The sequence below is a fragment of the Oryx dammah genome, unplaced genomic scaffold (genome assembly GCF_014754425.2).
Source record: "Oryx dammah isolate SB20612 unplaced genomic scaffold, SCBI_Odam_1.1 HiC_scaffold_2, whole genome shotgun sequence".
NCBI lineage: Eukaryota > Metazoa > Chordata > Mammalia > Artiodactyla > Bovidae > Oryx > Oryx dammah.
Genome location: NW_024070186.1, coordinates 76,072,649 through 76,095,388, shown reverse-complemented (window position 1 = coordinate 76,095,388; position 22,740 = coordinate 76,072,649). Strand labels below are relative to the sequence as shown.

At 38.6% G+C, this 22,740-nt stretch overlaps 2 protein-coding genes and 1 long non-coding RNA gene across 4 annotated transcripts in view; 2 read left to right on the top strand and 1 right to left on the bottom strand.

Moving 5' to 3' along the window:
- Positions 1-14,850, top strand: part of TBCCD1 (TBCC domain containing 1) — a 22,874-nt gene extending 8,024 nt beyond the window's left edge. Inside the window, exons 4-8 of the mRNA XM_040252665.1 lie at positions 1,885-2,251; positions 4,015-4,201; positions 4,339-4,836; positions 11,090-11,240; positions 14,191-14,850. Coding sequence (XP_040108599.1) covers positions 1,885-2,251; positions 4,015-4,201; positions 4,339-4,836; positions 11,090-11,219 — 1,182 coding nt within the window. The 3' untranslated portion in view covers positions 11,220-11,240; positions 14,191-14,850. The remainder of the gene's footprint in view (positions 1-1,884; positions 2,252-4,014; positions 4,202-4,338; positions 4,837-11,089; positions 11,241-14,190) is intronic.
- The window catches only part of LOC120872384, a 22,966-nt gene extending 3,187 nt beyond the window's left edge, over positions 1-19,779 (bottom strand). Inside the window, exons 1-2 of the long non-coding RNA XR_005723235.1 lie at positions 19,695-19,779; positions 9,831-9,866 (exon numbers count right to left, since the gene is read on the bottom strand). This is a non-coding gene — a long non-coding RNA (uncharacterized LOC120872384). The remainder of the gene's footprint in view (positions 1-9,830; positions 9,867-19,694) is intronic.
- CRYGS (crystallin gamma S) lies at positions 15,549-22,740 on the top strand. Of its 2 annotated transcripts, none has more exons than XM_040252679.1 (3): positions 15,549-16,847; positions 21,752-21,994; positions 22,394-22,740. In XM_040252679.1, the coding sequence occupies exons 1-3, from the start codon at positions 16,827-16,829 to the stop codon at positions 22,664-22,666; spliced, it is 537 nt and encodes a 178-aa protein (XP_040108613.1). In that variant the 5' UTR covers positions 15,549-16,826; the 3' UTR covers positions 22,667-22,740. The 2 variants fall into 2 exon arrangements, with proteins under 2 accessions (XP_040108613.1, XP_040108623.1); XM_040252689.1 differs by lacking the exon at positions 15,549-16,847 and adding an exon at positions 20,117-21,160.

Below are 22,740 nucleotides of genomic sequence, written 5' to 3'. Positions count from 1 at the left end.
CATTCCTTGGCATGAATTTGAAATTGGTTTGATTTGAAATGGTGACCATGGTCCAAACAATACCCCAAGGGGTTGAAGAAATTACCAATTGGTGATGGGTATTTGAGCTGGTAGCTCATGTGGCATTGAGACCAGCACAGTTACCACATCTGTGAGTCACCTGGAGTTATGATGGATTAGAAACTCTGAGGGAATCGGAGAAAAAGAAGAGAATGGAACAGATATGCACAGCGTCTTGGGAGAGGAAGAGGTTCAAACTGGCTTTCCAGTTCCGGTTCTGATGAGGCCTCCCTGTACTTCCATTTGGGAGATGACTATGTGTCCCTACAGTAAATCTCCCTTCACTTGAATTAACTTGTATTCCCTGTGCCAGTGAAAGTTACTACCAGCCAGCCACCCATGCTCTCTTTATCACCACCCTTTCCTAGTTAGTTGTCAAGCCTTACTGATTCTGATTCCAAAATAACTTTAAAAATTTGTCTTTCTTCTTCTTCTTCTATAGGTCCTAGTGTCTTTTTTTGCTTTTATTTCTGGTATTAGATCCTACTTGATCATCCTGCTTTTAATCTATAGCCCACCTACTACACTGGAGTTTCCAAAACACAGATCAGTTGCATCCATCTCCTGTCAGAACTCCATCAGTGAATTCTCACTGTCATTATTGTTTGCACCCTTGTACTCTTTGGAGTCCTCTCCAGCCTGCTTATTATGGGGGAGGGAGATGCAGCAAGAGGGAGGAAGAGCAGGTGAGGTTGTGGGCAGCTTTGAAGTGTTCCCTAACATCCAAAAGAGAGTTTATTCAAAAGAGAAAATGGTATATAGCTGTTTACAAAATAGTTTGAAAATCTCTGGCACACACAATGAAGCCCAGAGACCTTAGTATTTCGTGCAAGGCTTTTGCTGAATGGACGCTACCTACCATTTTACCTTCCCCTGCCACTTCCCAGCATGCTCCGTACACCCTACCCAGGATTTTCAGTTCTCTCAACATAGCACATAATTTTACTCCTATGAGCCTTTGGATGCAGTTTCCTAGGGCTAGAATGCCTTTTTTCCTGATCTGTTTGCAAAACTACCAGTGTCAATCAAGAATCTATTCAAACCGCACTACACTAAGATTTGTTTTCTCCAAATGACGTTCTTGTTCCTCTCCTGCCCATAGAACATCTTTCAGATCTCTGTTATAGGTCTTATCTCATTGTGTTTTACTTTATGTTGTCATTTCACTACACAGATGAAGAATTCCTTGAGCACACGAACTATGTCTTACTCAGTTTGTATAATTCATCACGTAACACTGGTCATATCACATAAGAGGTATTCAAAAAATATCTGTCGAATGAGCCAAGTTATTAGAACGTCCGCCAACTCAAAGCTTATTCCCAAAGTAGTAACTTCTTTTAAATCTGACTACTGTAAGATCAGTTGCCTTTTTTCATCGGATTTTGAAATTAGTTCTGTGATTTGAGAAGGTAAATGAAAAAAACCTAGTGCTTCATGAAATGTTTTAGAATATTTACTAGCTGTGTGACCTTGGGCAAGTTTCTTTTTGTATCTCCATTTCTTCGTCTGTGAAATGGGCATGGTAATGGCATCTAATTTAAGACTGTTGCTAGGACTAAATAATGATAAAGTTTCTTTAACAGTGTTTGGCACACACTGAAGCTTAGCTACTAGTGTTACTTTTGGATTATCTTAGGTAGGATAGAATCTCTTTATATCTATCACATGCACAGAAAATCTTTATAAGTTTTGTATAGTCACCTTGAATGCTTTTGGGGGGATGAGGCAAAGTATAAACATAAAACAATTAAAATATAAAAGTTTCAGATCTCACTGAGTCTCTTTGTTCTGTTGAGAGTGCTTTCTTTTGATATTTTTTAGAACTGGAATGATTACAGTCATCAGGCTTTTGTCTGTGATCATCTGTCAGATCTCCTTGAGCTGCTTTTAGACCCAGAGCAACTTACTGCATCATTTCATTCAACCCACAGTAGTCTAGTCTCTCGGGAAGCTGTTGTGGCACTCAGCTTTCTTATCGAAGGTACAGTGAGTGGAGCTAGGAAGATATATCCGCTTTATGAACTTGCACTGTGGCAACCACTGCATGCGGAAACTGGCTTCTCAAAGACCTCTAAGACTTTTTCTTTCTACAAGCTGGAAGCCTGGTTGAGAACCTGCTTGACTGGGAATCCATTTGGTACATCTGCTTGCCTCAAGTCTGGGAAGAAATTGGCTTGGGCTCACCAAGGTATTTATTAATATCTTACTCTATATTAAATTGACTGACAGGTTATGGAACCTAGTATTTTCTGGTGTATTAGTGATCACACATCTTTTGTGGAAGACCTCAAGAATATTGCTACTATAAAAGGGAAAAAGGGGAACATCTCTATTGTAAATGACTTTTTCTCAAGGCAGCAACAATCTCAGTTGACTCATTAGTCCAACTTGCTTTGGTTGCAACTAACAGAAACTCCAACTTCAGTTAGTCCCTTCTGTGCTCTACTTTCGTCTTTTCTGGCTTGTTTTCCCTCTCACTCTCATGCTGATTTCCTTGAAGCTTTCCCATTTTCTGTGCCGCTTAGCAGAAATTGGCTATTCTGCAGTTATACCCTCATAGAGTTGTTGCAAAAATGAAGTTCTTTTAGCTATACAGACACAGGCAGACTAGCTATTTCTGAATTAGAAATTTAAATTCATAGTAGAGAGAATTTGGCTTTGGTTGCAAAGGTATCTACTTCTGATTGTCCAGTAATGGCTAACAGGATAGGTTCAGGTACTGTATGACTTCTTGGGGCCCAGGTATAAGTTTTAAGAGAAGAGGGCCTCAGAAGTAGGTGCTGCACTAAGGCAAATGCCAGGCAAAATTAATAGGAAAAAACTAGAATATACTTTCAAAATCTCTGAGTTTCAGAGATAAAGAGAAAATAGTTTCCATGCAAATGTAAAAAAAAAAAGCAGTTTTATATCAAATTTTTGTAATGCTAAAATTCAGAAAACGGTTAAGCAACATCTACAATGATCCAAGTATTTTACACGCAACCAACTTATTGCTCTAGCATGAGGTCAGACTCTCAGGTATGTATGGCTTCTATAAACAGGAGATACTATATAATTGTTGATGTTGATAAAAGAAATATAGGTGCAAGTAAGTTTTTAAGCATTGTTAGGGTAAGTACTAGGAGGAAAAAGGATATCTGACCTCTTAGGATTATAAAATGTGTTAGATAGTAGGATTACAAATAATTTTTATCTTATTTTGCTTATAGTATTTAAAAGTTTTCTACAGTAGCCATATATTAGTTTTCTAATAAAAGAAAACAATAAGAATTGTTTTAAAAGAAGAATAGCATACTATGTGACCTCTCCACATTTGGCAGTTTTCTTTACAAGAGTGGTCCTGATGGCTTGCAGGGAAGTACAGTCTGAGAAAGCAATGACATCATGGTGAGACTGTGTTAGGAGGGCAGCCTGCACAGAGTTTTTGAGTATGAGTTTGTGCAAGGCAGCATATCTAAGAGTAAAGATCCTGAGAGTAAAGACATGAACCTAAATAGAATGCATGGAATGATGTGGTAAGTAACTTAGGAGGAGTTCAGAATTTGTATTATGGCAATTTAAAAAGAATATTTCAGAGTTGGGATGATAAATTAAGGCGAGTTGGGGAAGATACTTGAACTGCGTCACCTCTACCACTTACTAGCCATATGGCCTTAGGCACGTTACTTAACTTGAAGAGTAGACATGAAAAAGATCTTAGATCTATAGGCAATCTTGGATGGATTGTAGATTTCACCTTTTTTTAAAAAGACAAAAAATTTAAAATTTGGCAACATACAGAAAAGCACAGAGAGTAGTATAGCATACACCTCTTTACCTGACACCCAGAACTAACACTTTTTAAACGTGTTATGTATCTAATTTTAGACATGTGGACATGTAGATACGTATAAGCTCATTTGGATGATGGGTTTCCTTTGAAACTATCTCGTTTGTATTTTTCTTAAATAGTTGAAGGGACAACCAAGAGAGCAAAGATTGCCTGTAATACTCACGTAGCTCCAAGGATGCACCACATGGTGGTGATGAGCCAGGTTTACAAGCAAACGTTGGCCAAGAGCTCAGATACTCTGGTGGGGGCACATGTAAAGATCCATCGTTGCAACGAGTCTTTTATATATCTGCTCTCTCCCTTACGGTAAGCAGTCTTCATAGTGTTCTGACATTGTTACATCTTCTTTAGAATGGGGTTGGTCCTTTTATTTGTCATCACTGAATAATATCATAGTCAAACGTTTTTTAATCTTGTTCAAAGGAATTTACCTCATTTTTCAGATCCGTGACAATTGAGAAGTGCAGAAATAGCACCTTTGTCCTGGGCCCTGTACAGACTGCTCTTCACCTCCACAGCTGTGACAATGTTAAAGTCATTGCTGTTTGCCATCGTCTGTCCATCTCGTCAACGACAGGTTGCACCTTTCACATTCTGACACCTACACGCCCCCTTATTCTCTCTGGGAACCAGAGAGTAACTTTTGCCCCTTTTCATACCCATTACCCAATGCTGGAGGACCACATGGCCAGGACCGGCCTTGCTACAGTGCCTAACTATTGGGATAATCCCATGATTGTGTGCAGAGAGAACAGCAGCCCAAGTGTCTTCCGACTCCTACCACCGTGTGAATTCTATGTGTTTATTATTCCATTTGAAATGGAAGGGGACACAACAGAGATACCTGGGGGTCTTCCATCTGCATATCAGAAAGCACTGAGCCAAAGGGAAAAAAAGATACAGGTCTGGCAGAAAACTGTGAAGGAAGCTCGTTTAACAAAGTGAGTATTTTCTAGAAGTAAGTAGTAACTTGTCTTATGTAAAACTCCACAGGAAAGCAAATTAATCTGCATACATGCTCAGTCTCTCAGTTGCATTTGGCTCTTTTGTGACCCCATAGACTGAAGCCCGCCAGGCTCCTCTGTCCATGGAATTCTCCAGGCAAGACTACTGGAGTGGGTTGCCTTTTCCTACTCCAGGGGATCTTCCCAACCCCCTAACCTGCGTCTCCTGCATTGGCAAGTAGATTCTTTATGACTGCGCCATCTGAGAAGCCCCCCAAATTAATCTGCACGTTTATAATTGTGCTAAACAAACAAAAAAGACACAGTGTGTCTTTTGTCAAGGTCATTATTCCAGGTACTGTTTGGTTGGGGGATGGGAGCAAGTGGATACTCAAGTATTAGACTCCCTCCTTTTTTTTTTTTTTGGTATAGTAAATTTATTTTTTTTATACACAAAAAAACACTTTGTATTGGGGTATAGCCAGTTAACAATGTTGTGATAGTTCCAGGGGAACAGTGAAGGGACTCAGCCATACATAATACATGTATCCATTCTCCCCCTAAAATTCCCTCCTACCCAGGCTGCCACATAACACTGAGCAGAGTTCCATGTGCTATACAATAGGTTTTTGTTAGTTATCCATTTTAAATATAGCAGTATGTACATGACCTTCCCAAATAGACTCTCTCCTTTTAAGAAGCTTCAGTTTAACTGGCAGATATAAGACTTAAATGAAGGACCGTATATGAGGTCAATCATAAATGGATTACTTTTAGTTTTTAATTTTCTCCTCTGCACTATATTGGTGGTTTTCAAAGGGTTGTGTATCAGGATCATCTAAAGAGCTTGTTAAAAATACAGGTCCTGGCTCCTCAACTCTACAGATAGACTTCCCAAAAGTGGATTCCTAATGCTGGTCCATGGACTCTTGCCAGTTTTTGTCAAAGTTCCTAATTAATAGTAAATTGTGAAAAATAAGTACAGTGTTTTTAAGTAGTGCTAAATTTAGTCAACTTAGAATACTGTCTTTTATTCTGAAATTGTTTCTTTCTTACTTTGTAGGTACTGAAGTATCTTCTTTTTAATAACATGCTTGATATAATAGATGTTTATGGTTTATTATGTCCATCACAAAATTTTATTTCAAGGGTACTTGTCTTTAAACTCTAGGAGCCAGGGACACACTATATATAAAGCATATATAAAGATTCAGAAAACATGAATGTGGGTAGTCGGAGAAGATTGATGGAAAGAATTTGTGTTGGACATTGAAAAATGAGCAGAGTTTGGATAGGAATTGAGGGTTAGGCAGAATACTTGAAATAGCATTAGAGGAACAGATGTAGAAGCAGAAGCAGACTTAAGGTGTCCTGGAAATCAGTTGCTTAAACAAGATTCAGGGTGTGGATAATGATATTTAAACTTGCTTGAGTAGATCAAGCCAGATCATGTAGAATCTTGCATATCAGTCAGTAAGAGTTAGATTTATGTGGAATTAAATAATAGAAGGCATAAAAGGGTTTTAAACAATGGAATGAAGTTCAGAAAGCCATTTCATTTATTCAGGAACATTTATAGAATGCCTGCAATATGCAAACCACCTTATTAGATGGTATGGCAGATAAATGTGATTGGCACATATGAAGATCCTCTGATTAGATCTGAAAGAGGGAAGTCAGGGTGGTATTACAACATTCTAGACTAAGAAACTGGACTAGAGTGGAGATAAAGGGTGTGGAAACCAGAAATATTTTGACAGGAGGCTGAACTTGGTACAAGATTTTCTAAAAAAGACAAAGAGGACTTCAAAAATTGGACTCCAGTTTAGACACTTTTGATCACTTTTCTTCTGGACAGAATAGCATGTACAACTTAAAAAGTAGTTGTTGCTCAGAATAATTATGAAGTAATTATTTAATAATTAAGTAATCATTGTCTGTATAATATTTTGGTATTTAATTTTGTTAGAGATGTTAGGAAAGATAACTAGGAAACATTATAGTACCACAAGATGGAGGGGTGCTTCTTCTACAACACTGTCCATTTGGGAGCTGGAGTTGGTTTGAGAACAGGGTATCAAGTTCTTTTGGAGGCTGTGTACATGAAATGTCCTATATCCTAATAATGTCTTGATCCTTAAGACTTAGAAAAACTCTTACTTTAATAATTGGATTCCTTTTGCTTGGTATTCATTTTTTGTTATTATTTTTCCTGATTATTATTATCTTGGAAAATAGCAGCCATTCTAAAAATGTTTCTATTTCTCATGATCCAGAGCTATGATTTGATGTGTAAGTAGGAGTGCCTATTTTAATTAGATCTCTTGATTTTATTGGATGTTAAAATTAGTGTTGTTCTTTGGACAGCTGTGTCTGTACTGTAGTGGAAAGTATTCTGACTCAGGAATTAGTACAGACCATGCCACTTACTGTGTGACATTGAAGGTGTCATCTGATCTATCTCTTGGCTATAGCACATATATATAGTGTATTTTCTAACTGATACGATTGATAGAAGGGTTCATTAATAAAGATAACCTATAGTAATGACGCCTGTATAAGACACTGTAGTGGTGTGTCCTGTACCATGTGTGGTAATGTGAGTGTAAGACACCCTGCTTAGTGATGAGTTGGAGAGACACATTTTCTAGGTGAGATTGTTTACTCAATATCTGAGACGTGACCTGTTAGAATTAACCTCATTCTAAGAGAAACTGTTGAAAAAAGACTCGATCCAGCCATCTAATTTTCTGGAGCATTTTTGTGGCATATGGATTAAGGAAGGAAGTATGTAAGATATACTTACACACTTGCATTTAGATTCTTTTCTTAAAAACCTTTTTGTTTCGTATTGAGGTATAGCAAATTAACAATGTTGTGATAGTTTGAGATGGACAGCAAAGGGACTTAGTCATACATATACATGTATCCATTCTCCTCCAAACTCCTCTCCCATCCAGGCTGCCACATAAAACTGAGCAGAGTTTCACATGTTATACAGTAGGTCCTTGTTGGGTATTTCATTTTAAATATAACAGTGTGTACATGTCCATCCCAAATTCCCTAACTGTCCCTTCCCCTCATCCCTCCCACTGGCAACCATAAGTTTGTTTTCTAAGTCTGTGAGGCTCTTTTTGTTTTGTAAGTAAGACTGCACTTAGCTTCTTCAAAACAGTTGCTGGCTACCAAAAATATAAACATCAGTAATAGTCACAACTCATGCTTTATCTGGGAATCCACTGTAAAAATACTGCTGTTATCTGTAACAAACATTCCACTTGGTCTGTATCTCATGGATTGAGCCACCAGGATACTAATAATACGGATCAGTCATGTTTAGCTTAGCAAAACAATGCTGATGACCATAAAAGTAAGTGAGATGTACTGAGCACTTACTATGTGCCATGTACTGTTCTAAGCACCTTCTATGTATTAACTCATTTCTTCTTCCTAACGTCAAGGCTGTATATTGTCACCCTGCTTATTTAACTTATATGCAGAGTACATCATGAGAAACACTGGGCTGGATGAAGCACAAACTGGAATCAAGATTGCTGGGAGAAATATCAATAACCTCAGATATGTAGATGATACCACCCTTATGGCAGAAAGAGAACAAGAATTAAAGAGCCTCTTGATGAAAGTGAAAGAGGAGAGTGAAAAAGTTGGCTTAAAGCTCAACATTTAGAAAACTAAGATCATGGCATCCAGTCCCATCACTTCATGGGAAATAGATGGGGAAACAGTGGAAACAGTGGCTGACTTTTTTGGGGGCTCCCAAATCACTGCAGATGGTGATTGCAGCCATGAAATTAAAAGACACTTACTCCTTGGAAGGAAAGTTATGACTAACCTAGACAGCATATTAAAAAGCAGAGACATCATTTTGTCAACAAAGGTCCATCTAGTCAAGGCTATGGTTTTTCCAGTAGTCATGTATGGATGTGAGAGTTGGACTATAAAGAAAGCTGAGCATAGAAGAATTGATATTTTGAACTGTGGTGTTGGAGAAGACTCTTGAGAGTCCCTTGGACTGCAAGGAGATCCAACCAGTCCATCCTAAAGGAAATCAGTCCTGGGTGTTCATTGGAAGGACTGATGCTGAAGCTGAAACTCCAATATTTTGGTCACCTGATGAGAAGAGCTGACTCATTTGAAAAGACCCTGATGCTGGGAAAGATTGAAGACAGGAGGAGAAGGGGACGACAGAAGATGAGATGGTTAGATGGCACCACCAACTCAATGCACATGAGTTTGGGTAAACTCCAGGAGTTGGTGATGGACAGGGAGGCCTGGTTCGTGGGGTCACAAAGAGTCGGACATGACTGAGTGACTGAACTGAACTGAACAATTCCTTATGGATGAGGAAATTAAGGAACAGAGAAATTTAAGTAACTTACCTAAAGTCACACAGGAGTCAGGATTTGCGTCTAGTCAGCCTGGTTCCAGAACCTAGGTTCTTAGTGTCTCTACTGTTTTCTGTGAACTACTATTATATATAATATAATCATTATAATGATGTGATATAAAAGTGGATCATTGGAAAAACATTCTTTTAAAGCAATTCTGTTGTTTGGATGCTGCTGGTATTTAGATGCCTAGATTTTCTCCCACGTACAGAAAGCTTATACACATGTGCAGAATCTGGAATGTGATAAGGCACTTAACACATGTTAACTGTGAGTTAGAGTGTCTTCAAGTGGTAAGATCCTTGATAACAATAGAAACAAGGAAAAGCACACAATTTCACCTTGGGAACATGGAAAGACAGGAATTATTTGCTAATTTGAAAGGAAACTCCAACATCATCCTTTTAAAGTGATTAGGTTATATCATTTCCTTACTGTGGCCCCTCTCACGAGTCCCTGTCATACTTGAAATAAAATGCAATATAAAACCTTCGTGGTACCTACCAGGCCCTTTCTGCCTCATTTTTTCTGCCATTCTTTTCCTTATTCACTGTCCTCCCACCGTACTATGATCTTACTTACTCATTGCCATCCAGCCATACACCACTAGGAATGTATCTGTAGAATAAATTTGGGTATCATTACTTATTGCAAGGAGGGAGAGAATTAGTTACATCTCCATAAAAGCATGTTTAAAAGAACTGATCATTGCATTTTGGCTGTGATAGATGATTTGGGGGAGGGTCCTGTTGTGAGTGGGATGCAATCTGGAAGTGAGGGTAATTCTGTGATTTGGTATTATAATAATTTTTATATTAAGAGAGGAATAAAGGGGATAAAAATGTGATTATAAAGAAACAGCAGTCACTCATTAGTCAGGAAAGGCTAATGCTCGGTCATTTTTATGGTTTGGATCACAAAATGTTTTTGTTTTTCATCCAGACCTGAGATATGATTATGGAGTGGTTTTGTTTTTGTGTTGATCTAGCATCATCCCACAAAGATCTTGTCTGCTATTGGTGTGCTGTGGGATTATTTATGTTTAACAGAAGAGCACCACAACCAGGCCAGATCCAGACTACACCTAGGCCTAGCTAAGCCTAGGTGCTAAGCCAACTCCTGGCTGTCAGGAGCTTCTCTTCTCTTGCTTATCCTGAACATGTTAAATAATCTTTCACTTTTGAGCCTTTGCAGTTTTTGTTCCCTTTGCCTGGAATGTTCTTCTCCAGATATTTATTTTGCTTAATCCACCACTTCATTCAGATTTCTGCTCAAGTGTGATCTTAGGTGTCTCCTGTCCGTCCTTTCTAAATTAGCATTCCCAATACTCTCAATTTCCCTCCTCTGCTCTGTTTTTCTAACTGCTTAGGTTCACACACACGCGCACACACACACACACGTTATTTATCACCTATATTCCCTACTAGAATACGCAGTTCACAAGGAGCACCGACTGCATAGATCACAATGGGAACCACTCCCTCTGGAGTCGTGTGGTGCGAATCTGCCTGGACAGAGGCCACTTCTGTTTTCTTTACATGTTTTATCAGTCAGAACACTACTCAGCATCACTGGTCCTCAGTAAATATCTGTTGAGTGAATAATCACAGTAGAACAAAATATATAATTACTGACAAGTTTTTATAGAGAATTGTATTTGACCAGTCTTTTTTTTTGTTTTTTGGTGGTGGTGGTGGTGATGTAGTATGTAGCACTGAACAAAGCAGTGATTCAGAGAGAACAAATGAATAACTAGAAATAATTTAAAATTTATCCTATTAAACCATTTTATAACCACGTGGTATAAAATTAATATGAGTGCATTGTTTTTGCAATTTTAGGGATCAAAGGAAGCAGTTTCAGGTACTTGTGGAAAACAAGTTTTATGAGTGGTTGATTAATACAGGACACCGTCAGCAGCTGGACAGTCTTGTGCCTCCTGCAGCAGGCTCCAAACAAGCAGCAGGATAAGACTTCCTCATCGAAACACTGGTAGGTATTTACAGTGGTGACCACGTAAATTATTTGGGGGAAATCTTATAAGTGTGCCCCCCCCCCAACACAAAAAAAAACCCACACAGACTATTATGTTACCAACCATTGCTATTTTTTTTCCACTGCTCCCACCAGCATATACAGAATTTTAAATGCCCATATTTACGACATTTTATACTGAGAAGACCAACCAGAATATTCAAACAGAACCTATAGCGTTATCAGCAAATAGAATAGCCAAATTTGTCTTTTTTGTCTTTTGCCTGGCACAGTCCAAAGCTGTTCTGTACTTCCCTGTATATGGCTTTAAGGTTTACTCTTTCTAACACATTTCACCTCTATCCTGTAAACCCACATACTAGTCATTTAATTTAGCTAGTCTTTGTTAATTGTGCCTTAATAAATAACTAGAATTAATCCAAATGAAGATTTGAATACTAAACTCTAGGAAACCTGCAGATTCAACAGAACCTGCAGATTCATAGATACAGACACATTTACTGGAAGTTGTTTAATCCAAATACATAGTATTTTTTAAAATAGAAATTAGCTTATTTTGCTGTTTGAAAGTATCTTTAAAGACTCAAAATAGAAAAACACAAAGGACATAAGTAGGTAGTTCATAGAAAGATACTTACAAAGATCCTCACTTTCACCTAAAATTAGAAATGTAAGATACTATTTTTCATCTATCACATTGGCAAAGGTCAAAAATGTAATTTACAACACTAAGACATTTCACTTACCACTGAGCAAAGTAAACTTGTGCAACCTTTTTGGAGGAGAGTTTGACAAAATCAGAATTAAAAATGCACACATTCTTTGACTTTGTAATTTCACATCTTAGATTTAGCTTACAGATATGTAAAGATCTGTTTAAATATCTGTAAAGATCTGTAGCATTATTTGAAATAACTGTAGGCTGGAAACAAGCCAAATATTTCTCAGTAGAGGGCTGGTGCCTATGAACCAGTTCATTCATGCTTGGAATGCATCTTTAAAAAGAGTGGAGTATATCTACAGGTGTTCACCTCGAATGATCTATAGTGGAGTGAAAGTAAAAGGTGAGAAGGGGAGTAAAATGTTGCCTTGTGTGTTTGAGAACAAAAGCAGGGATAATCCCACATATTTATATACTAATTATATGCTTTTAAAATTTTTAAAAAGTTATAAAGAAATTGTTAGAGTGTTTATCTGAGGAATGAGACTGGATGTCTAGAGTAGGAGAAAACTTATTCTTAATTTTTATTGAGATATAATTCACATAGCATAAAACTCATTTTTTAAAGTGAAGAATTCAGCAGCTTTGATTATATTCACAAGTTTGTACAACCATCACCATGAACAAATCCAGAACATTTTCATCACCCTAGAAATAAAGCCCATATACATTGATAATCAAGCCCAAATCCTCCAACTCTGATATCCCCTCTGCCCCTTGTTCCCAGGCAATCTCTAACCTGCTATTTGTCACTTGTCAGTTTTGGACATTTCATATATTGATAAGTGGAATCATGCAACATACGGCGTTTGTGTCTGGCTTCTTTCACTTAGCATAATGTTTTTAAGGTTTATCTATGTTATAGCATGTGTCAGTATTCTTTTTTATGGTTGGATACTGTTCCATTTGGAGAAGGCGATGGCACCCCACTCCAGTACTCTTGCCTGGAAAATCTCATGGATGGAGGAGCCTGGTGGGCTGCAGTCCATGGGGTCGCGAAGAGTCAGACACAACTTAGCAACTAAACAACAACTGTTAATATTCCATTATATGGATATACCACACTTTATCTGTTCATCAGTTGATAGACATTTGAGTTGCTTCCACTTGTTAGCTGTTGTGAATAATGCTGCTATATGTACTTTGATGTACAGATTTTTGTGTAGAGATATGTTTTTATTTATCTTCAGTACACAATACAGAGGAGTAGAATTGAAAGGCCATATGTTTAATTTTTTGAGGAACTGCTGAACTGTTTTCCAAAGCTGGGTAGCATATTCTTTACTGTTGATACATTGTTTATATCTTCAGTATGTATTACTTTTTATGAAAAAAGAATTTTACAATACTTAAACGCTCAGTCATGTCTGACTCTTTGCAACCCCATGGACTGCAGCACGCCAGGCTTCCCTGACCATCACCAGCTCCCAGAGCTCGCTCAAACTCACATCCATTGAGTCGGTGATGCCATCCAACCATCTCATCCTCCGTTGTCTGCTTCTCCTCCTGCCTTCAATCTTTTCCAGCATCAGGGTCTTTTCCATTGAGTCAGTTCTTCGCATCAGGTGGCCAAAGTATTGGAGCTTCAGCTTCAGCATGCGTCTTTCCAATGAATATTCAGGACTGATTTCCTTTAGGATTGACTGGTTAGATCTCCTTGCAGTCCAGGGGACTCTCAAGAGTCTTTATGCTCAGCTTTCTTTATAGTCCAACTCTCACATCCATACATGACCACTGGAAAAACCATACCTTTGACTAGACGGACCTTTGTCAGCAAAGTAATGTCTCTGCTTTTTAATATTCTGTCATAGTTTTTCTTCCAAGGACCAAATGTCTTTTAATTTCATGGCTGCAATCACCATCTGCAGTGATTTTGGAGCCCAAGAAAATAAAGTCTGTCACTTTCAATACTTAGTTAATAATAGTGAGATTAAGAATTGAAAATCTGATGAAGATTATACAAAGGAAATGGAAACTATAAGAGGATAAAATTTTACTTTAGACTAATCCCCACTGCCTACTACTTTGTCTATATGTGAGTTTCTTTTCTTTATGTCTATATGTGAACCTAAGAAAAAAGGAATGTAGTTAACTTTTAACTCACATGTTTTATCACTCTAAATTATCATCTGATTGATTTATGTGATGTTGTGAAAAGGGTTTTTTCCTATTTTTCCTTGAAGGTGACAGAAAATTAAGTGATTATAGTTTTTTTTTTTTTTTCAGGCATTTTCAGGGTCCTGGCAACATGAACAGATGAACAGAAAATTGTGCACATGTTGAAACTAAACTGGGAAGGTGCTTTTGCTGCTTGAGACTTTGGAGATTTTTCTTCCTATTTAAGACCTTTCTTTATGTTTCCTTCCAATTTCATTTGTTACTGTTTACATTGAATTTTAGTCTAAACTTCTTTTATATAAACATATTGTTTATAGAATATCAGAAGGCTCATTTTATGATGCTTAAAATGAAAAAGTTGATGAAGACATTATGTTGATATTAAAATGACTTGAGTATTGATTTAGTAAACCTTACATTTTAAGTTGTGTAATGAAAGGGTTTCATCCTTTCAGAGTTAAATAAGAGTTTTATAGTTCTTTGTAAGTATTTAAATTGAAATTGCTATGCCTTTTAAAAAAGAATTGAAATGAAAGTATGACTTGTTGGAGTATAAATATAGCAGAAAAGCTTTTATACAAAGATATTTTAGTCCTTAAAGTATACAACAATGAAATTGTGTAGAATTTTTATTTTTCATTTTCTGCTTCAAATTTTCAATAAAACTCTAAAAAGTAATTTTCTCCTTTTGATTAAAAAAGTTTTAACTTTAGGAAAGGTTTCCAAAGTCATTCTGTGATGTTATATCAAAATAATATTTACATTTGATAGGAGAGTTGTGTTCTTTAAGATAAAGAAAAAGTTAAATAAATAATCTGATTGCTGATAAATGTTGGTTCATATGCTCTTTGGTCAGTTAATTAGTAATTATATCAAAATTATATCTCTTATGAAGAGATAAGAAATATCTCTTATTTCTAAAGTGAAAATTAGCCCTCAGAATGTTTTAATTGGAGTTCTTACAGTTTTTATTTTAAGATGAAATTTAACCAAGCAGAGCATTATCAAATAAAGAAACACCGGAGCAGTAGGAGTGTGTTTTGGAAATTGCTATTGGTTAATAAAATTAATGGTATTAATTAGATACTTTCTTTAAAGTGTAAAATTCAGAATACTAAGCACATGACTTAATACTTTATAACCCAACAAGCTTCATATCAAGGCACATTTGTCATTTTCTGAACTAACCATAATATATCTGGGGGCATCCCATTTATAAAAATATTTGCTGGAGTCTTTATTAGTGGAAAGATGAGGAAGTAGAACTTTTAAGATGAGTATATTTGACCAGGAAAATTAAAATGGAGAAGACTTGATTTGTTGTTGGAGTTTCAGTTCAGTTCAGTCGCTCAGTCGTGTCCGACTCTTTGCAACCCCATGAATCACAGCACGCCAGGCCTCCCTGTCCATCACCAACTCCCAGAGTTCACTCAGACTCACGTCCATCGAGTCAGTGATGCCATCCAGCCCTCTCATCCTCTGTCGTCCCATTCTCCTCCTGCCCCCAATCCCTCCCTGCATCATAAGATGTAATCTTATTCATAAAATCAGAATAATATTAAATGCCAAAAACTGTTCTCTACACGGGTTCTAAGATGATAGCATGGCAGAGAAATGTCACCTAGCAGGCGGCAGGTCGGGCTTAGCTAAACCTTTGTGATGCAGGATTTCCACAGTAACTTTTGCTTCTTGGGCTACATACAGTAGAACCCTTTCTTATGGACTAGAACTTTTGTATGTATGTGTATGGGTTGAAAAAACATTTCAGACTTAAAGGACAGTTGCAGGAGTGTGAATCCCACATGCCCTATGTCTGGGTTGACCAATTGTTAACATTTTGCCACATTCACTTTTGGAGAAGGAAATAGCAATCCACTCCAGTATTCTTGCCTTGAGAATCCTGTGGACAGAGGAGTCCATGGGGTCACAAAGCATCGGACACGACCAAGTGACTAACACACACATATTCACTTTACAAACCTCTACGTAGTGTTACTATTCTATTTTTGCTCAACAGTTTAAGGATAGGTTGCCCACATCTAGGACTTTTAACTCCTAAATACGTTAGTATGTATTTCCTAAAACCAGACATTCTTTTACATAATCATAGTACATATAATTAAATTCAGGAAGTTTTAACAATGGTAGGTACTACACGATAGTAGTACCTAATATATAGTCTGTATTACACTTTTTCTAGTCATTCCTAAAATGTCACTTGTGTTGACTTTTCCCCCCAAACACAATATCATGCACTGCCATTAGTTGACATGTCAGTTTTATTGCTTTGGAACATGTTTTACTTCTGTTCAGAATTAGAGTGTGGTTTTTCAACTCATCTCCTACAAGCTCTGTTGAAGTGGAAAAAAAAAAAAAAAAAGATATTGGGGATTTCAAGGTGGCTGCTTGCTAAAAAACCAAATTGCCCAGGTAGGAGGATCTTCTTTGTTTTTAAATTTTGAAAAATTTGGCTGGGTTTTGGTGTCTTGACTCAGCAGAGTCTATAATGCAGCAAGGCTTGGTAAGCATTAAAGAGGGTACTGAAGCTTTCCTTTATTTCATAATCCCGATTGTTTTTCTAGAAACCATCAATAGCCTCTAAATGACTGACTCAATTTTTGGATCCTATTCTCATGACTAAGCAAATGTTTGATTTGAAACCAGCCCAGTATAAATGTCTCTGCCTGTAACTCTCTAGCCATTCCTGGATTTCAGCACTGGGGAAACCAATCTATGCACCAAACATGTCTAAAGCTGGAACCAAAGTAAGTAAATGGTCACACTGATTTCTAGCCTACCCACTTTCTTTTCACCTAATGATACATTGAAAGAAACATTTTTGCTTCTTTACCTGGAGGTGAGTGTGATAGTTAGAAGGCTGGGATGATTGAAGAAAAGATGAAGGAATGCTTATTATATTTTCAATTCCAGCAATTACCAAATAATTTATTAAGGGTTTTATCTTCATGTGTGGTGCTATATTGAATACAGGTAGGTAATGTGTAAGTATCATCATGATTTCTGCCTTCTAGCAACTGATCTTTGAATTTCCACAGGAATAAGACATGCAGATAACAGTATTATGTGGAACAGAAAACTTTCAGTATTCAATTAAAATTTTGTGAAATTTAGCCTCAATCATTAATATTCTAAGTGGCCAAAGTGGGTAGACCAATCAGGTGAATTAAATCCTACATCTCCCCTTCATTCAGCAGCTACTCTTATCCTGTTCCCTAAATAAATTGCTGACTTAGATCAGGAAAATTGCTTCTCAAATATTTGATCCATAATTGTTGACTGGAAATTGATTCTCTTTGGGAATGAGGGAATATATCTTCCTTCTCTTTTTAATTCTTCACTGACTATAGGTCTAAGGAAAGCCTCTGGTACCTGGTTTTCCCCCCAATGTTTTACTTTGAAAATGTTCAAGCCCATTGAATCTTAATAAGAAAGAAATGGTTAAAGAATACTTGTTTGTCCTTTAAATTTCCAATTGTTTACATTTTGCCATATCTCGTTTCTCTCTCTGTCTCTCTTTTTACTAAACCATTTGAAAATAAATAGCACACTTCATTATACTTTGCCTTAAGTGTTTAGGCATATCCTAAAAACAAGGGCATTCCCTGTATAAACATGATATCCTTAGCAAAACAATACCTAATATTCAGACTATATTCACATTTTCTCCAAGGGCTCCCTGCAAAAATGCTTCATGGCTGGCTGATGTGGGATCCAGTCAAGGAGCATGCATTTCATTTGGTTGTCAAGTTTCTTTAACATTTTTTAGCCTCTTTAATATAGAACAGTCCCCCCTATTTTTATTGTTGTTCTTTTGAGATTTTGACATTTTTCAAACTCCAAACCCAGATGTCTTATAAAAAGTACTGAAATCTGAATTTTTCTAATTGTTTTCTCATGTTTAGATTTAGACTACCACCTTGGCAGGAAAGCTACATAGGCAATGTCAGGCACTTCCCATTGTATTTTTTCAGGAGGCACCTGTTAACTTGTTCCATAATTGGTTAATGCCTGATTTTTTTTTCCCAATTTGGAAAATAGAACTAATAGTCACAGTTGCATCCAGAAGGTTTGGGGAGAAAAATGAGACAATGTCTTTAGTGCTCTGAGATTTTTGAAAAATATGCCATGAAAATCCACTAAAGAGAATCTGAAATCTTTAGAGGGCTATCCACATGCATGGAAGGAAGACTGTTATAGAATAACTCCCACTTTCAGTGATTTCTAGCGTGGGAGTATTCTTATTCCTTGTAGCTGGTTTATTCACTTAGTTAAAACTTACTTGCTAGGTCAAAGGAGATAGTAATTTATCTCTTATTCTTATTGCTTCTTCCTTTCTCACTATCTTGCTAGCAGTTTAATCAGAGGAGTTATGGGCTAGGCAAAAGCAATTTTTCTGTTTGTTTTTGTTGTCTGTAGAATACTCAAGACATTTTCCCTTCTGTATTGGATTAGCAGGCTTTTTTTTTTTTTTTAATTGACAATTGGAGGGACTTTGTAATAACTTTAGGAAAATCTGCACATTTCTTAGCCTTCTCAACATCTTTTTTTGTCCAACCTCTCAGCTGACTATAAAGTGGATTTCATGGTCCTTCTACAAACTGAAATTGAGTAGAGGTGCACCTGGGTCCTAAGATTCGGAAGGTGTCCAGCTAAAAGAACAGCTTGGTCCTGGAGCTCAGTAATGGTACTATGGCAATGCTAGTGCTTTGTTTCAACCTTGGGGTGGTTGGCTGGTCTGCTGGGAAGGTGAAGAGTAAGCAAAAAATTATACAGATTTCTACTGTTCATATACTGAAGTCAGTCAGGTAAGTGTACAGAAGGTAGTAAGTGTGAGAAACAATGAAGGAAGAAAGATATTAATTTTCCATGGCATATCCCTTGTAGAACATCTTACTTGGTGAATAGTTGGCCAAAAACCAAAGGTCAGTTGAATGAAGGAGTTTAAAATCTATCCATTCTTAGAGAGGTTACCTTGATGTTCCTAAAGATCTCACCACAGGTTTTGGGAAAATCCTGTCAGAAGGATCAGTCTTGCTCCATTTCTAAGAGTAAGTGGCATATGTTGAACAGAGCTAGCTGGGCAGGTAGGAAGACAACAGAGGGAGATGAAGTAACCACTGACTACTGGCCAGAAGTTTGCACTGCTGTCCACAACCAACTTGTAACTAGCTAGTGACCTTGGGCAAGTCATTTAACTTCTTTATCTGTCACCAATGTAGAAAAAGTTTATTGGCAGTCATGAGGCAGCTATTAAAATTGCTTTACTGGCACTGTGCCATCAGACCCTCAGAACAACTCTGCAGTGGACAGTGTTACCTAGATTTAACTAGTGGTGGTGCAATTTTGTTTTCTCATCTGTAAACAGGTACCACATATCTCTAAACCTGTCTTATGCTAAAATGGAAAAGGGAGCAGGAAGAGATGAATGTGGGAAGGGGCAAAAGGGGGTGGAGTATATGATTTAGGGGTGGGAAGGGTAAGGAAGCTTTTAGGGAACAGGAAAGAGAAGAGAGAAACGGAAGGGGCCAGGAGGGGAAAGTTTACAGTGGAAGGAAGAAACTCTTAGTAGGTTACCATCTGGAAAGACTCACCTGGGGTAGAAAAGAATGAGGGGATATGCTCAGTTGCAAGTCATTCTTGGTTTCTACCTCTCCTTCACTCCCTGCTTCTGACTAGTCACCAGATCCTCATCTCTGTGAGTGTTTCCTCAGTGCCGTTCGTGTTGCTATTGCCTTTGGCTGGTCGTCAGCAGCTCTCAACGCCGCCATAGCAGTCAACTCTGTCTAGGCACACGCCGCTACATTGTTCTGGCATGGCTTCTGGGTCACTTCTGGCTTTGTTTCCTAACTCTTCACCCCGCGCTCAGTCCGCACCAGGCTTAGTGAACTACTTGTCCCCACTCTATGGTGGACCATGTTCTTTCACTCCTTTATTCCTTTAAACAAGCTGTCCTTTTCCCTCTGCCTCTAGAGAACCCCTCCTTATCCTTCAGCCCTCACCCCAGAGATCCTCTCTTCAAAAGTCCTCTCCAGATCGTAACTGGCTCTGCTGCTGTCGTCTAAAATGGCTGACCTGGTTTTTCCTCCTTCCAAACTGATAAAGCACGTTAGCCACCAGGTGGCGGCACAGCATCAGGGAATGACCCCTGTGATTTCAGTTGGAATTATAACCTGGCAATGATCATGGGTGTGGAATCATAGAAGAAGAAGGGACAAACTCTGTGGTCCATTTGGTCTAGTGGTTTTCAGAAACTGCGTCATGAAGCCCTGGGACTTCCTGGGGACTCGGCTGCCTTGTGCAAAGAGAGAAGTTTTATTTTACAGCCAGGGCTTCAACTCCAGTCCAATCCTTTTATTTGACCAATGAGAAGCTGCAGCCTGGAGCGATGGCTTGATTAAAATAGCAGGGCGGATTGTAGAGCTGCAGCTCTCCAGCCAGGCGTAGTATTTCCCTGTTTCCCAGGGCTGCATATTTCCCAGTGCTGTCACAGGCCTTGGAGGATTACCCTGAGGATTGTGGTGCAACTTGATAAGAGCTTGAAGCAAAGAACATTCTTGCCTTGTCATTTTGTTACTTTGCAATGACTCTATTGGCAACAAAATAATAGTACAGAACTTATATCTTCATATTCTATATTATCTAAAGTTCTTAAGCTAAAGTTTATGTTTTGTTTTTATATTTCTTCCTTATCACCTAAAATGAATTTCTGTATTTGGAACTCACTCATCTTGGTGGCTCAGACAGTAAAGTTTCTGCCTACCGTGCGGGAGACCTGGGTTCGGGAATATCTCCTGGAGAAGGAAATGGCAACCCACTCCAGTACTCTCACCTGGAAAATCCCATGGACAGAGGAGTCTGGTAGGCAACAGTCCATGGGGTTGCAAAGAGTTGGACACGACTGAGTGACTTCACTCACTCATCTTCCAGCCTTTGTTTAGGGTTTTGTCCAGTTCTGGGCATAGGAATCCATAGCTTAAATAAGGCTTGATCCTTGCCGTTGAAAGAAGTCTCAGTGGGAGAGACAGATAAAAAAGTGAAAAACGTATTACATAATGTGGTACAGTCCATGGGGTCGTGAACAGTCGGATACGACTGAGCGACAAGAAGTCTCAGTGGGAGAGACAGATAAAAAAGTGAAAAACGTATTACATGATGTGGTACAGTCCATGGGGTCGCTAACAGTCGGACACGACTGAGCGACTTCACATTCACTTTTCACTTTCATGCATTGGAGAAGGAAATGGTGACCCACTCCAGTGTTCTTGCCTGGAGAATCCCAGGGACAGGGGAGCCTGGTGGGCTGCCATCTATGGGGTCACACAGAGTCGGACACGACTGAAGTGACTTAGCAGCAGCAGCAGCAGCAGCAGAGTGAGGAAGAAGCCATGAACCTGAGTCTGAAAATGATGGCTTATAGTAGAGCACTCTTGTTTGGCTTCATCTTAAGCCCTCGTAAAGTCCTCATTCCTGTCGCTGACAACTAAAGTTGTCTGCCAGAAGGCAGATGTGAGGTATAGTAGAACTATATATTTCCTCAAAATGGAGGGAAAAGGAATTCTTAGAGTGGGAAATATGCCCTTAAATTTCATTTTTCTGTAAGCGTAGCCACCTCACCCCTCAGTCCTTTCTTTGTTTGCCCTTACTCTAGATTACTTTCTTTGAAGACAAAAACTTTCAAGGCCGCCACTATGACAGCGACTGCGACTGTGCGGATTTCCACATGTACCTGAGCCGCTGCAACTCCATCAGAGTGGAAGGAGGCACCTGGGCTGTGTATGAAAGGCCCAATTTTGCTGGGTACATGTACATCGTACCCCGGGGCGAGTATCCCGAGTACCAGCACTGGATGGGCCTCAACGACCGCCTCAGCTCCTGCAGGGCTGTTCACTTGGTGAGTCTGGAGGTGGTGGACTCCCTCTCTCCTTCCCCTTCCACCCCTTTAGGCTTTTATGCAGAGGAGTTTTCTTAAGATTTGCCTACCTCTTAATGGGTGGTTGTCTCTTGTTGGCTGCTGAGGCTTCAGTCAAATGTTAGATCAGTTCATCATAAGACTACACGCTTTATTTCCACTTTCTTTACCCCTTATATATTTTAAGGAATAAAGTTTTCCTTATTGAACATCAGCTGTTTTAGTCAGTACACAGTAGGGTTAGAGTTTAGATCATCTCACCTTCAAGATGGTGGGTCCTGAACTGCCCTCTTCTCTGAGTTCCTAGCCTGCTGTTCATTTCCGTAACAGTTGCTGTTCTTTTCCCCTTGTTTTCTGGTTTTGTTTTTTTTTTTTTTTCAGTCTAGTGGAGGCCAGTATAAGATTCAGATCTTTGAGAAAGGGGATTTTAATGGTCAGATGTATGAGGCCACGGAAGACTGCCCTTCCATCATGGAGCAATTCCACATGCGGGAGGTCCACTCCTGTAAGGTGCTGGAGGGCGCCTGGATCTTCTATGAGCTGCCCAACTACCGTGGCAGGCAGTACCTGCTGGACAAGAAGGAGTACCGGAAGCCCGTCGACTGGGGTGCAGCTTCCCCAGCTGTCCAGTCTTTCCGCCGCATTGTGGAGTGATGATACAGATGCAGCCAAATGCTGGCTGGCCTTGTGATCCAAATAAGCATTATAAATAAAACAATTGGCATGCA

Bases quoted from the DNA above. Each gene is read 5' to 3' on its own strand.
- CRYGS (XM_040252679.1), top strand. From the start codon at position 16,827: ATGTCTAAAGCTGGAACCAAA. The intron at 16,848-21,751 runs GTAAGTAAATGG...CCCTTACTCTAG, and splicing joins TGTCTAAAGCTGGAACCAAA to ATTACTTTCTTTGAAGACAA. The intron at 21,995-22,393 runs GTGAGTCTGGAG...TTTTTTTTTCAG, and splicing joins CCTGCAGGGCTGTTCACTTG to TCTAGTGGAGGCCAGTATAA.